The following is a 14,956-nucleotide window of genomic DNA, read 5'->3' as shown; positions in this document are numbered from 1 at the left end:
CTAGGACATGGAGTCTCTGAGGACAATGTTCCTACTGAATCAATTGAGAATGGGAATTGCTCCAACAATAATGAGAACAATGAGATTGGGCTAACTAAGGAAGGAAGTCAAAGGAAGAAGAGAGAACGTACTCAGCCTAAAAGGCCTCCACCTGGACAATAAATTCCTATTAAACCGCTTAGTGAAGAGTGAGTGTATCTTCTGTGTTTCAATGCGCATAGCATGCTTTTGGGCCTTTACTGATAACTTCCTGGCATATATATAGATAATATACTTGTGTGATACATATTTGGATAGCAACTTTCTATAGGACATAAGCTACAAATACATGTTAAATATGTGAACCTAGAACTCATTCTTGCCTTTACTGATAACTTCCTGGCATATATATAGATAATATATTAGTAGCATATTTTAGAGACATATTCTTGTGATATGTGGCTGCAGCATTTATGAAACCTTAAGTCTGAATATGAACCTGAGATATACTGCTGTTTTTTTTCTAAGCATGGTTGTACCCTGAATATTACTGGTATTTTGTCTCTAAGAATGGTTGTACCTCAAATATATATCATTGCTGATTTTTCAATATTGTGGCTGTGGGACTACAACTTGTGATTGTAGGCAATTTGAGTTTGTATGTTACTCACCTGGCAAGGACATGGGATTGTTGGTCAAGTCACAGCACTACTCAAGCATGAATACCCTTCTATGATTGAAGAGAGTCGTTCAAACAAGTATTTTGCAAAGAAATGGGCTCACTATGATATTGTCGAAGATGGAGAAGGGATGATTGCAGCTAATCGTTTCAGAGAAGAATTCTGGGTAACTAAATAAGTGCAAAATGTTACTTTTTTCAATTTCCAAATATGATTTGGTTATTACTAATGTTAGCTTAGATTTGATTTGTCTAAATATGAAAGATGGGATGCCTCTATTTTATAATGCAGAGTATCTACTCAGTGGAAGATGAATTAAGACCACATGTAGAATATGTTCTTGATAGGCTTGTAGCTAAACAGTGCAAGAATATGATGTATGAGCTTCGTGTTGATGCTGTGAAGGCATTCTATGACACAATCCTGAAGCAAAGAATAAAGGATAAAGAGGCTTGCAAGAAATTACTTTGTCAAGCACAGTATGTAAGGGTTAAGCCAGATTGGATTTCTGAGGAGGCATGGCGCGCCATTTGTGTTTATTGGTGCTCACCGGAATATTTAAAGAAGCGCCGCCTTGCTCAAGAGTCACAGAACCAGCCAGATTTTGCTCAAAATAGGGGTGGGTCTCGACCTTATGGTCAAACCAAGTAATATTTGGTAAGTTTTTGTGCTGAGCTGATTTTAGCATGTTGATCTATCACTACCGTGTTATACAATTTTATAATTGGATCTTTGTATTGTAGGCAAGGACTTATGGCCCAAAAGCAGACATGAATACTTTTTGCTCCATGAAGTCGGGTCTCACAAATTGTGATAGTAATGGAAAGAGTGGTCCAATTCCAAGCTAAAAGGCCCAGCAACGTGTTGTAAGTTCTACAAATATTTTTAAGTATCAAATGTAATGCACCATGACATGAATGGTAAATTGATTGCCTTTTTTCATCAGGATGATTACTTTGCAACTCTTGAGGCCGAGCACCCAGATGATTTTGAGTAGCGCAAGAGTGAAGCACAGCTTGATCCTGTTGTACTATACAAAAGTAGTGGGCGTGGCTTGGCTCATGGTCGTGTGCCAATAGCAAATGGTGCTATAAGAAAAAGTCACATGAAAGGAATTGCTAGGAGGACAGATACAACAAGTCAAGCTAATTCAAGGTCTTACCAATATCTTGTGAGAAGGAATGCACAATTGGAGCAGAACTCTCAAAGAGACTCTCACATTGGACTTGTCCTAAGCAAACATCTGAAGGTATTTTATTGAATTTGACATATATTGTATGGACTTAATCACTTGTTTGAAAATGTTATCTAATCATCATGTGTTTTAGTTTCTTTATGACAAGATGAACATTGAAGTCCAGCAGAAATTGGAGACATTTTGCAGGAAGCCAATGCAAATGCTTCTGTGCCACCAATTGAGCAGGTTCACACCTTACCATGCATTTGTTCGATATTCTTTTGTATACATGATGCAAATGTGACCTTACCAATTGTAGTGCTCAATTGTTTAAAGACCAAAATCAGGAACACCAACTCTAGTATTATTGTTTGCTGCTAATGAGTTTCTAGCTAGCTATTTTATGTCTTCGTGTGGTGTGATTTGCTAGTCTGCTACGTCTTGTTACATCTATTAATTTGCAGCAAATGAGTTTCTAGCTAGCTCTTGTATACATGATGCAAATGTGTCCATTTGTTGCATGCAATTTAATTATTTGAGCAGATTTGTGGTCTTATAATTGTTCAAATAAATAGCCAAATTATTTTAGGTTATTTAAATTCCATCTAGGTCTGATCAACTTGATTGTCATCAATTTTTGATTGTCCGAATATACATGCATATTTATTTATTTATTTTGACAAGACCGCTCACAAAGCATAAAAATTATTTGTCACTGACCCTCCCTTATGTTAATCCTGATATATAATGTATATTTTCTCTAAAATTAGAATGCACATGTTATCTATTTTTCAGATGTCTTCTTAAAGTAGTATGTTCCCTTTTAGGAAGAGAAAAGGTCATTGTCATTCAATGCTTGTATGCTACTATTTTTTTGGATAGCAGATTATTGCTTGTCCTAGGCTTCATGAAAGCGATGCTGATAAGATCATAGTGAAATGATTGCCTCTTCTTGGTAGCTATTACGTGACATTTTTCTGGTCCCTGGCATTTTGCATCTGAATTCTACTCCTGCTGCTTGCCATCCTTATTTCTAGGACAAGGCTGCTCTTTTCTCAGACAAATTATTAGTAATTGCCATGTTCTATAGAGCAGGCAAGACCGACTTTGTTGGCTAGAGAATTGCATATATTTATCTTGTTTATACAGGTAAGTTGTAGTTACTTAATTGGAACTGAAATTAATAGCATAACTTGTTATGCTTAAGGCCTTGAGTTGTGATGTGCTGTCTTTAGTGTTAGAATCACTCACCATTGTAAGTTCATCTTCTTGCAGGGTACTGAGTCATCCCATGCTGGGAATATCATGTCTAGTTGTCATGAGACCAATGGCTCCAAAGACAATGAAGGCAACACTAACATGGAATGAGATGAAGGGTCAATGAAGTCCTCTTTTGTGCAGTGACACTTAACTGCAACTTTTGTGAAGCTTTTGTGCAGTGACTCACTGCTGCTTTGAACTCTATATATGTAGCTTTGAACTCTATGTTTGTGGGAGCTGGACTTGTGTAGTTGGCATGCAGCTTTGAACTCTCTCTCTCTCTCTCTCTCGGTGTAGTTGAATCAACTAGTATGAATCTGAACTTGTGAACAAGTCTGCAGTGTATTGTATTTGTTGAACTTGTGAACAAGTCTGCAATGAAATATGCTATTAAATTCATCTCTGTAATGACTAATGCAGTAAGTTAGCAATGCAATGGGCTATTAAATTAATCTCTGTAATGTCTAATGCATATCTAATTCCTGACATTTTTTCCTGACGGTATGGCGATAGGAAATAATTATGAAATTCTATTGGTGGTCATTTCCTGATAGTTTTCCGACAGGAGTAAACATTGAGTCCTTGTCGGTGGTCGATTTTCCCTGACGGTTGTGCGACAGGAATTCATTGTAAATTCCTATCGGTCTTGAATTCCTGACGGGAGATCCTGTCGGACGAACTGACAACAATTACCTTTGACTGATCAATTGAGAACCGTCAGGAATATACCTATAGGAAAAGTTTCCTGACGGCTAACCGTCAGGAATTATCGATTTTCCTGTCGAGACATTCCTTATGGCGTGTTCCTATCGGCTGGCCGATGGAAATATTATTCCTGACGGCATTTCGCTCATTCTTGATGATTTTTGGCCGTCAGGAATTCTCCTCAGCCTGGTAGTGTAAGGAAACTCTAGCTGGGCCAAATCGATTCGAATCGTCGTTGTTTCTCGGAGAAGAAGACTCGACTCTCTGACCACTCATCGTAGTTAATCAATAGAAATCATGGTTACTTCTGAAGATGAGATGGGATGATTAAAGAAGTGATTGATTTAGAACAGGTGCAAATTAGATACTACTAATGAACTTAATACTCATCTAAAACATTGAAAGTAAGGATCCACTTTTAGTAAGCTTTTCTGCAAAAGTTATTTCTTGCTTCAAACTTTCCTTTAAGCCAGCATGCCCTTAGAGTCTTTTCTTTTAGTCGGGTAAGACTTGTTTAGTACCCTCAAGTACTCAGGGTTTGTTAACCCCTGTTGCAGGTTCTGACTTGTGTTGCTAATCAAGGTTATGTCGGTGGGCTCGACATGATCTGGCCGTCTCTCCTACCTTAGATGTTTTACCTAAGTTGCTTTTGTAGTTATATTCACCTTTTGGAACTTAAGTTTAGTTTTTACATAAACATGTTTTGTAATCTAATTCTATAAGTCTTTCGCACTGCAATGTAAGATATTTTTGTATCAAATGTTGTAATGTTGTGGTAACTCCATGTTAATCCTGTATGAGTTATAAAATGTAGATGATTTGAGGTCCCCAAGGACACCCAATAGACTACCAGAGTTATTTAGCTCTCGTGTGCAGCAGTCAGAGGTCTTTAGGACAATGCCATGTGCACGTGGGCTATATAATTTGGGTGGTTCTGCCACATAGCCCTTCGCCACAAGCTAAGATTTGTGCTTAACAATGGTCCCTTATTCATCATGCTTCAGCTTGAAGACCCACTTCAAGCCAATTGGATGATGGCCTAGAGGCAGGTCGACAAGCATCCACATGTTGTGTTCTGCTTGATCGATGTCATCTCCTCCATCATCGCCTTGCACTAGTTATCCTTTGCCATGTGCCTCCTCGAACATGGCAGGTTTATCACCCCACGACAACACCATTGGTCCCAGTATGTTCTCTAGAGTGTCCAAAACGAGAGCGGAGCCTTGCCATCATGCTCGTTGTCAAGGTCTAGATCACCCAACGGGACGACGTGAAATCCGTAGCTAGTGTAGGCATGGGGATTGTTGGTGGCATGTTTAAGATTGTTGATGGTCATTAACTCATCATTTTAAGCCATGCTTAATTTGAGGATATGAATGATATCCACCATAGGCATGGGGCATATTTCTAATAAACTCCATAAGTTTTTGGTAACTATGTGAGTGTAGGAACAAATAAGTGATAGATGAGCCAGTTGGGAGGTTGGTCGACCTGGCTCTAGGTTGGCCGACCCAACCCTAGCCCATCCAACCCCACTATTTCACCACATCGCAGAAAACATACCTAGATGTCATCACACATGTTGGTTCAACATTGGTTTACATCAAAGGGATGAAATGAAGCCAAGTGGAGACAGTGGCGGAACCAGAACTTTTAATCAAGGGAGTCGAACAATACGATGGCATCTTGTAAACATAATAAATATGTACAAAAAAATGTACGTTTAATATATTTTCAACATTTTTACATATATATTTAATACTCGTAACAAAAACACAATATTTGCCATAAAAAGAGTGAAATAATAACTTTTTTACTGCACAATTAAATCTTTTATATGTATTTAAAAGAATCACTGTGCTTGCCCTGGTTCCGCTAGTGAGTGGAGAGCACAAGGATCCATAGACCCATCCAATAGAACAAACACACTTCAACTCACTTACCACATTTCATATGGGTCATAGATCAACTCGCCAACCAAAGATAAATGGCAAAGGAGGTTGGATCACTTCTGGCGATCTGTAGGATCGGCTGACCCCATCTTAATTTTATCTAAATTTATTTAAAAAACTGCATCAACATTTATGATTTCAAATATGTATGCTATTAAAATATATTTTAGGACAAATATAATGAAACATATTCACTATGATAAGTATTAACGGCTTTTTACAAATTTGGTCAAAACTTAAGGGAGTTTGACTCAATACTATTCTATAATTATATTCTTTCTGAGATTAAGGTTATAGTTCACTTTGGCTCCGTCTTAACTCTTACTTTAAGCAAGTTTTTTAAAAATGCACCGATGTCTAAAATATCAAGTTAGTTTCATTAAATTCTCCATTGAATATGTTATCATATTGTATTTATTTGATTTTATAGATGTTAATATATTTTTCTAAGAACCTAATCAAAATTGTAAAAGCTTTATTTAGGACAAAGTTAATTCAAACTATAATTTAAACTGAAGAGAGTAATTTATAATTCGTGTACCCAAACAGATGGGTTTGCCTAGGAATTTGCATATGGCAGTGGTTTGGGCATGATAACAACTTTGAAAAAGAATCCAACTTTTCAGAAAATACCCGTGCACACAAAAAACGAGAGGAATCACACCTAAGGAATACGTCGCTTCCAGCATGCAATATCCCCCAGTCGGTATCCAACAACCATTGACCAATATCTCGAGTAAGTACAATTTGGAAGAACGAACTGATCAATCCAACTATACACAAGTGGGAATAGGATATATATTCTGGACTTGGCCAAGGATCACTCCAATTGTATAATGCATATACAGTAGCTTTGATTCTTTTGAGCGAAAGGAATTGATCAACTGAAGGCTGAACCCGCCCTTTCCCCGCAATCAACTTACGTTGCCGGGAAAAAAATTAGATGCAAACGGTATTCACCGTAACATGTATGCATGGAGACGCGGTAAATACAGAATGCATCCAATTTTTTTCCCGTTTCTTCCCGTTTCCGCACACTTTCGTGTGCCGCGTGCGCCTCCACGTGACGTTGGACACCGCGTCCCGTTCCACTTCCCACCTGTATTTCACAACCCCCTTGTTCTTGCCTCCTCTCCTTTTCTTGTCTGCTACTAGTAGTCCTGGTCTCCATTTTCCACTAAAGACAAGCACCGGATCAATTTTCTTCTCGGGGGGAGCGGATTGGGTAGTTGCCCGCTTATTGACTCGTTCTTGGCGGCTATTGTGAATTTTGTTTTAGTCTGGCCTGTTGGCTTCTTCCTTGATCCGCTTCTCCTTTCTGGCCGCCGAAGGCAAACCACGCGGCTTGTTCTTATTGAATCCATCAAGAGCGGAGGAAAGATAGGATCTTCGGCGCCGATTCTTGGAGCAACAGCGCTAGCGCAGCGGGTTTTGGTGCTTCGTTTCTTTAGGGTTGTGTTGTTGCAGAAGTCGTTTTGAGGCATGGGGACCTGTCGGAGGAGAGTTCTGGGGGTGTGGTTTTTCTTCTGGTTCTTGTTGACATTTGAGCAGTGCGCATCCCTGAATCATGAAGGTATCGTGTTGTGCTTTGAATCGCTTGCGTGGATGGTTGTTGCCCGACTTTTGTTTTTTACTCTGTTTAGGGTTGTTTCTTTGCTGAACTGCAGGTGCTGCTCTGCTGAGATTTAAGGCAGCGATCGATGCGGACTCATATGGTGCTTTGTTGGAATGGAATGAAGAGAGTTTGAGCCCCTGTTCTTGGTTTGGTGTGGAATGCTCCGATGATGGACTAGTCATGGCCCTGTAAGTAGTTCTGTTTTGCATAGCAAAAGATAATAAGTACACAAGAAAACTCATTTGTGCATATATTAGTGAACTATATAAATCTATCTGTGATGTTGGGGTTGGGGACCATAACTTAGTGCTTGTTTGGTTTGTGTTGGGGTGGATTGGAGTCTCAATCCACATGTGTTTGGGTGGATTGGGGTGAAAATCAAACTTACTTAGACTCCAATCCACCCCAACACATGTGGATTGAGCTGAATACGAGTGCATCCAAACAAGGCCTTAGTTGGTGGGAGGTATCAGTGTACATCACATCCTTCAAATTAGAACTAGTTCCTGTAATGTGAAAAAGAGTAGCCTTCAATTCACCTGTTTAAATGTCAAGATATATTTTTGTTGAGGGAATAACGAAAATTGTCATTTTCTGGATATCTAGTGCCGATCTGTTTTTGGATGGGCAATTTAATGACCATCCTGATAAGAAGGATCCTTCATAAGTTTATCTGTCAAGTTTTTTTTGGCAAAGTTTTGTTGATCCTCCACTTGCTTTCAGGGAGTATAATATTGGATCTGCATCATATTAAGCTTAACTGTTATTTCAAGAATTAGGTATCATTTTGAGTGCTGCATGCTTGGTTCTGCTGTAACATTATGTGTGCACTTGCTGTTAAGGATTGTACATAATTCTTATGCGTTCCTGTTTTCTATATAGTTAAAGTAGCAGTGATTATTTTATTTTTGAATTAGAGCATAACACTGTGTGTCTACTTCTGATTGATCATGCCTATTCTGATGTGTTCCCCTAAATTTGAGTATGCAATTATGCAGGAGCTTAGCAAATCTTGGTCTAAAGGGTGTTTTATCTCCAGAGCTTGGAAAGCTTATGCATATGAAATCTCTGTAAGCACATTCTGTACTTCTTTCAGAAGTGCTTTGTTTTTGTTCATACACATTGACTCAGAAACTTTAAAAAGTATGCCTTTTCACTTTTCAGTTGTCAATTCAGGAATTTCATCTAGCATTTTGGTTTTTGTTTCTGAGTATCTAGTCAGATACAACACAAATGTTTCTTTTTATGTGCTTACTGTAATGAACTTAGAAGAGCTTAGTTAAGACCAGTGTTTTAAATCGTCGGCAAAGACCTTTAGCGATCTACATCCAGAAACAGCAAATAACCGGCTATAGCGGGCTAATCGCCAACTAAGACATTTAGCGCCTCCAGAAACAACAAATAGTCGGCTATAGCAGGCTATAGCTGCAGTTAACAGCTAAATTGTACATTGAAAAAAATAGCTAAATCATCCTCAAACAGCTATAGCTGGAGATTTAGAACCTTGGTTGAAACTTAAGACAAATGTGAACCTTAAAATGGATTTGGGGGGAGAAAAGGAAAGATAAACTGTTGCCATACAAAAAACCCGACTTCTTTAAATAAAAAAAACCATGGCTATTCTTGTTCTTCACTACATCAAGCCTCTGATTTGCAAAATTGATGCTTAAAGAACTTCCTGTCATTAGCTGGTGTCCAATTTCCATCTGAGGAATAGTGTTGAGTCAAAAACATCTTATTTGTACCGATTTATGTCTGCAGTTTTGTATTTGCCTTTTTTTGTTGGAAGAATTCCCTATTACTTTGTATCCTGATTTTATTTTGTTTTCCCGTACAGAATTCTGCACAACAACTCGTTCTATGGTATCATACCTAGAGAAATAGGAGACCTACAGGATCTAAAGATGTTGGATCTGGGATATAATAATTTCAGTGGACCAATTCCATCAGAGCTACAAAACATATTATCCCTAGAATTTCTGTGAGTGAGATCTTCACCTAACAAGTGTTTCTCTCAGAGTAACTTTCACTGACTGACATTGATTTCGTTTTTGGAGGTGCAGATTTCTTAAAGGTAACAGCCTTTCTGGGTGTTCACCAGTTGGAGTACACCAGCTCACTAGGATATGTGAACCTGAAAATCAAGTACCTACCCCTACCACAAGGATTGCTACAATCAAAATCAGAAGACTGTTAGTGAGCAAACGAAAAGATTTTGAAATGATCAATATTACGGATCCAATAAGGTCACCCCACCACATGGGTTTTCCGTTGAATTCTCCAGCAGTACCATCTCCTTCTGAACCCATTCCACCCCCTCCACCCCCTCCTGCAGCACCAAGCCAAGAGAACAAGAACAAAAGTTCTGCAACAATATATGCATCGATTGGAGCAGCTATTGTTTTTTTGGTGGCAGCCTTGTCAGCACTATGTTTCTTTTACTACTGCCGCAAGAAGACTAGCACCGTTGTACCCTTGTCTGCAAACAGTTCAACCAGGCAATTACAGACCACTACCATGGAAGGTTGCTTGATGTGCTAATATTTTGCTATGCATATTTGTTCAATGCTCACTTTGCTGTAGTGCTATGCATTCCTCTAGTATGCGTATGCTCAAGGTGTACGCTGCAATACTGCTTGCTTCAATGCACAAACAGAACCTATGGTCCTCTTCTAACCCTTGTTTATGCAGGGATAACTTTATTCAGACAATCCGAGCTCGAAACAGCCTGTGAAGGTTTCAGCAACATAATTGGCACACTACCTGGATTTACACTGTATAAAGGAACTCTCCCATGTGGAGCGGAAATAGCTGTGGTGTCTACAACGGTGGCATATGCAGGAGGTTGGTCTGATATGGCTGAAACACATTACATGAATAAGGTATGTAGTTGGTTTTTCTGTTCCATTTCTTTTCCAAACTTCAGATATTGGGTTTTGAGCACGGTTATCCTTTGCATTTCTAGGTTGGAGCCTTGTCAAAGGTAAACCATAAGAATCTTTTGAACCTTGTGGGTTATTGTGAAGACGAAAAACCATTCGTTCGTATGATGGTGTTCGAGTATGCTTCAAATGGATCACTATTTGAGCGCTTGCATGGTGAGTTTTAATTGCGGGCTACCTTTCTTTTAAGGGGTATGTTGTGGGGTACTGCAAAGCTGCAAAAACCTTGTTATCTGTTATTAACAGTCTTCACACAAGGGCTCATGATATTAGCAGTTGTGACAGGAAATCCATATTAGCAGGTTTACAAATTCTAATTACCATCAAAACATTGTTGTTGCAGTTAAAGAAGCGGAGCACCTGAATTGGCAATCACGCCTACGGATAGCTATGGGAGTACTATACTGTCTGGATTACATGCACCAGCAGAACACTCCTGTAACCCTAAGGAACTTAAACAGTTCATGCATATACTTGACTGAAGATGATGCTGCAAAGGTTGCAGACATCAGCTATGGTGTTGCCAAGAAAGAAGAAGATGAATACGATGCTCACGATGAATACAGCACAGTGTATAAGTTTGCTTTGCTACTGCTTGAGACCATCTCTGGAAGGCGTCCATATTCTGACGATGATGGCCTCCTTGTTCTATGGGCACACAGATATCTCACCGGCACTAGCCCGGTGATGGGTATGGTTGACCCGACACTAAATTCAGTGCCTGAGGAGCATGCCAGAGCATTATCAGAGCTGATTCGGTTATGCCTAAGCGAGGACCGAAGGCAGAGGCCAACAATGGCAGAGGTCACCAAGAGGATGCAAGAGATCACTGGGATCACTCAAGATCAGGCGATTCCGAGGAACAGCGCGCTTTGGTGGGCTGAACTTGAAATCATAACATCATGAAGCCTGTCGATTGTGCAACTGACTTGCCCAGACTCTAGAGCTCTGTCCATCTGCTATGAGAAGCGTAGGAAATTGTACAGTTTACCTTTTTAATACAAAGGTACACAGCTCTCCTGTGTACAGTTAGTATTTTTAGGCAGGGCATAAGTTGTGAGGTATGCCCGGGCACACAATTCTTTCATTCTTTTCTGTTCTTTTTTGGTTTTAACCAAGTATTCATTTCATTATTTGTTCTATGGAAAGCTAAGAAATCTAAAAGCCTGCAAAGTATTTAGGCAGGGCATAAGTTGTACAGGTATTCTTTCATTATTTTTTTAGCCAAGTCTTTGATTATTTGTTCTATGGAAAGCAAAGAAATCTAAACAAAGCCTGTACAAGAAAGCCTCTACAGTGAACAGTAAACAACTGGAACCTACTGTAGCTAATAACTGAAACACCACCAGCCACAGCAAGCTCAGACGAGCATATGTTCTCAGCAAGTCAGCATTGCTACTGGGAAAAGATTGGTTTCAACAGCTCAGCCTATTCAAACAGAGAAATAACCTGGATTCATTTATTAAAATGGCAATCGCTGGTTTGTTTACATAAATCCAACTGCGCCTATTATAATCACTGGTTTGTTACTGAAGAGATATATAAAGTGGAAAAATCACTATCAAAAGATTCCTATGTTTGTGCAAATGGGCTCTCACGTCGATCACAAGTGCCATCAACTTTTGTTACTCCCCGCATTGCTCCGCCTCGCGTTGCTGAGCCACGACTCGGACGGCGGCGAAAGCTTCGGCATCTTGACCAACGTTGAGCGCAGCATGGAGGCGGCCTGCTTGTGCTTGCTGCTGCTTCGCTCCCTGCCGGTGCCGATCCTTGGGCTGTCGCCGCTGTCCATTCCAGAGCGAGTCAACCTGCTCAGTGCCTTCCTTGCGTCCGCGCAGTACCTCTTGCTCGTACCAAGAAGCGCCATGCCCCACCCTGGGTTCGCCCACTCCTTGCCACTGCCGCTCTTCTCGTCGTACCAATGCGACAGGCCGCCATCGCGTAGCTTGCGGTCCTTCTCCAGGACGTCGCCTAGCGTGACGCTCCGGCGCGGAGGAGAGGACGCGGTTGTGACAGAGGCGACGTCGCCCCGCGGCGGCGTCCGGGAACGCGCCGGGCTCCGCTGGAAACCAAGGAGCACCGGCTTGGCGCTCCAGGGGACAAAGAACATGAACCCGCACGCCCTCGGGGTCATCTGCTCGCCCTGCGCCTCTTCTCTGGCGCACGGCGGGAGTTGTGCCTGTGCGTGTGCCACCGCGTCCTCACGCTGACAATGCGGGGGATGTTTAGGCTGCTCGAAGGCGAGAGCGCGGCGCCGAATGTGAGTCACGAACCTGGCTCTGGCCGCGGCCTCGGTCTCGGCCTCCCTGTCGCGCTTGGACTTGGACTTGCTGGAGCGGCGCGGCGACGGCCGCCTCGGGTGCTTGTCCACGGACGTGGTGGCGATGGCGTTGGCGGCCGGGAGGAAGCGGTCCATGATGAAGCTCGGCGAGCGGCGTGACCCGAAGACGGCGCCGTCGATGGCGCTCAGGCGCGCGGAGAGCGCGGCGAGCCTGTCGGAGGACGAGATCCTGTCCAGCGCGTCGGAGAACGTGTCGTCGTCCTGCTGGTCGCTGCTCGAGTCGGTGGTGTTGCTGTGGTGGTGGTGGTGGTAGGCCCGCGCGGCGTGGCACGTGCCGCACCGCCCCGGCGGCGGCTTCGGCAGTGGTACATCCCGCTCCGCCTTGCCACCCGCCGCGGCCGCTGCGCTCTTGGGCACGCCCGGCGAGCTCTCCCACTTGAACGGTACGTGCCCGCGCTGCGGGGACGCGTCGGCTGACCGCCCGCAGCACGAGCGGCGTGGCGTTGGGAGCGGCGACTCGAGCAGCTGAGCAACGACGTGGCCGCTGCTACCCTTCCGCCGCCACTGACGGTCAGAGCTCCCGGTTACCACGACGACGTCCATGCCGCCTGACCGCCTCTACCCGTCAGCCAGCAGCATTGCATGCACCAACACGAGAGGCGTATAAAAGGCAGGCTGCGTGGATCGCGATGTGGTTGGAGATGGAGCGCCGGGGCGGGCATTGCTTAACCAAAGGCTTGCAACGCTGGTGGTTGGGCGTTGGTTGGTTATGGAGTGAGCTCTCTACTCGTGAAGACGTTTATAGGCCTCAGTGGAGGTTGCCGAAAGGGAGATGCGCTTCAGTGGGGTGAAGCTTAGCTGATTAAGTGTTGCACTTCCCCGGTGGCTCGTTCAGGAGTTTATACTCCGAGGAACTGTGCAAAGAGTATGCCGCGGGAGGTTGTAGGACGGAAAAAAATTTATTACTGTGAACTGTGGAATGAAGACAAAAACATCTAAACTAAGATTAAAGAGCAAACCTGGCGATAACGCCTAAAGCTCTGATTACCACTTAATGAAAATGAGGGTGTCCGATCTTCCGTTAGATGGAGGTACCTTAAAAATGATTCATAAAAGATGACAAGATGATGTGAAAGTTTACCTTTGACATATACAAATGGGATAGAATCTCTGATGAGCTATTTACAATGGGAAGATCAAGATGCCTCATACTTTACTGCCGCTTGACGAGTTAAAGCATCACATATTTGTAAATGGCATAAATCTTATGCTCATGCAACTAATGACCATATTGTTTTCCATAGACAAATACAATTGGCCATTAGTGAAGGACGATTGCTCATTGGAAGTATGCAAATTGATCGTAATCCTTTACTAGTTAATATTCTTGAATTGCAAAATCCAAAGGTATTAATACGGTCAAGCGAGGCCAAATCAACCAAAGGAAAGAATGTAATTATTAGTGAAGAAAGGCCTAAGCTCTTAAAAGAGAACAAACAAGAATTAGTAGAGAATGCTTCGACACTTTGGGGGGCAAGATAAAAGTCCTCGGGCTGCAGAAGTCGGCCTAGCCGATCTGGAAATTGGACTGGCCGATTTTTCTAAGAAAACTAGAAGGAGCTCCAAATACGAGAACATGGTGAGGTTGAGCTTAATTTGAGGAGCTTTTGGCCAAATACAAGAAGAAATGAGCTACTCAAAAGAAGAAGAATTGATCGAGCAAGGAAGATTTGAAGCCATCAACAAAACATGAGGAGCTGATAAGCGTTGCCGCTGCATCTCATTCTGTTTCTGTCGACAAAAAATGTGTCGATGCGAAGATCGGTCATACACCTAAAGGGCTGGTACTCCTAGATCGCACAAGTTTCATAGGGCTACTCAAGGATCACAATCGCAGCGAGGCAGAGAAAACTGGCCTAGGCCGATTTGAACAGTTGCCAAAACTAGCTTGGGCTGATTTTGGCAGGCCAGCCTTGGCGAAAAACATTGAAATGCCTTCTAAAAAGGAGCTAGTCGGCGAGGGGCAACTAGGGTTTCTCTAAGTCAGCAAGGCCCAATTTTTTGCAATTTGGTTCTTTTTTTAAAGAAAATTTATGTTTGGCCCCCTAAAAGACGTAAACTCATCTTTGGACCCTGGGGTCGACGCCAGGACTCATGGCTCCGAGGTAACATGTCTCGGCACCACAGATCTTGGCTCCGAGGTTCCTGGCCATTCACAGCAGGGAATCCTAGGTGGCATTGACGTGGCCGGTACCTCAGAGCCACAGATCTTGGCTCCGACCTCGGAGCCGTGGATCTCGGCTCCGAGCTCGGAGCCATGGATCCTAGCGCCGAGCATGGATTCAAAACCCACGGCCAAGTTTCC

The 14,956-nt window shown here is 42.5% G+C and overlaps 2 protein-coding genes and 1 pseudogene across 3 annotated transcripts; 2 read left to right on the top strand and 1 right to left on the bottom strand.

The window, feature by feature from the left end:
• Positions 1 to 1,078: 1,078 nt before the first annotated feature.
• On the top strand, positions 1,079 to 3,204 carry LOC136516852 (uncharacterized; annotated as a pseudogene).
• A 3,689-nt stretch (positions 3,205 to 6,893) lies between these two features.
• LOC136516803 (protein MALE DISCOVERER 2-like) lies at positions 6,894 to 11,539 on the top strand. Of its 2 annotated transcripts, none has more exons than XM_066510291.1 (8): positions 6,894 to 7,326; positions 7,421 to 7,556; positions 8,367 to 8,438; positions 9,206 to 9,349; positions 9,426 to 9,892; positions 10,060 to 10,250; positions 10,334 to 10,466; positions 10,654 to 11,539. In XM_066510291.1, the coding sequence occupies exons 1-8, from the start codon at positions 7,236 to 7,238 to the stop codon at positions 11,214 to 11,216; spliced, it is 1,797 nt and encodes a 598-aa protein (XP_066366388.1). In that variant the 5' UTR covers positions 6,894 to 7,235; the 3' UTR covers positions 11,217 to 11,539. The 2 variants fall into 2 exon arrangements, with proteins under 2 accessions (XP_066366388.1, XP_066366389.1); XM_066510292.1 differs by having other exon boundaries at positions 9,432 to 9,892; positions 10,654 to 11,532.
• A 198-nt stretch (positions 11,540 to 11,737) lies between these two features.
• On the bottom strand, positions 11,738 to 13,531 carry LOC136516804 (uncharacterized). Its single transcript, XM_066510293.1, has one exon. It carries the CDS (start codon positions 13,192 to 13,194, stop codon positions 11,926 to 11,928), a length of 1,269 nt encoding a protein of 422 aa, XP_066366390.1. The 5' UTR covers positions 13,195 to 13,531; the 3' UTR covers positions 11,738 to 11,925.
• Positions 13,532 to 14,956: the final 1,425 nt, after the last annotated feature.

This window comes from Miscanthus floridulus, chromosome 17, assembly GCF_019320115.1.
Source record: "Miscanthus floridulus cultivar M001 chromosome 17, ASM1932011v1, whole genome shotgun sequence".
Lineage (NCBI taxonomy): Eukaryota > Viridiplantae > Streptophyta > Magnoliopsida > Poales > Poaceae > Miscanthus > Miscanthus floridulus.
Note: the sequence above shows the minus strand (reverse complement) of the source record. Positions and strands in the feature narration are given on the sequence as shown.

Bases quoted from the DNA above. Each gene is read 5' to 3' on its own strand.
- LOC136516803 (XM_066510291.1), top strand. From the start codon at position 7,236: ATGGGGACCTGTCGGAGGAGAGTTCTGGGGGTGTGGTTTTTCTTCTGG. The intron at 8,439-9,205 runs GTAAGCACATTC...TTTCCCGTACAG, and splicing joins CTTATGCATATGAAATCTCT to AATTCTGCACAACAACTCGT. The intron at 10,467-10,653 runs GTGAGTTTTAAT...TTGTTGTTGCAG, and splicing joins ACTATTTGAGCGCTTGCATG to TTAAAGAAGCGGAGCACCTG.
- LOC136516804 (XM_066510293.1), bottom strand. From the start codon at position 13,194: ATGGACGTCGTCGTGGTAACCGGGAGCTCTGACCGTCAGTGGCGGCGG.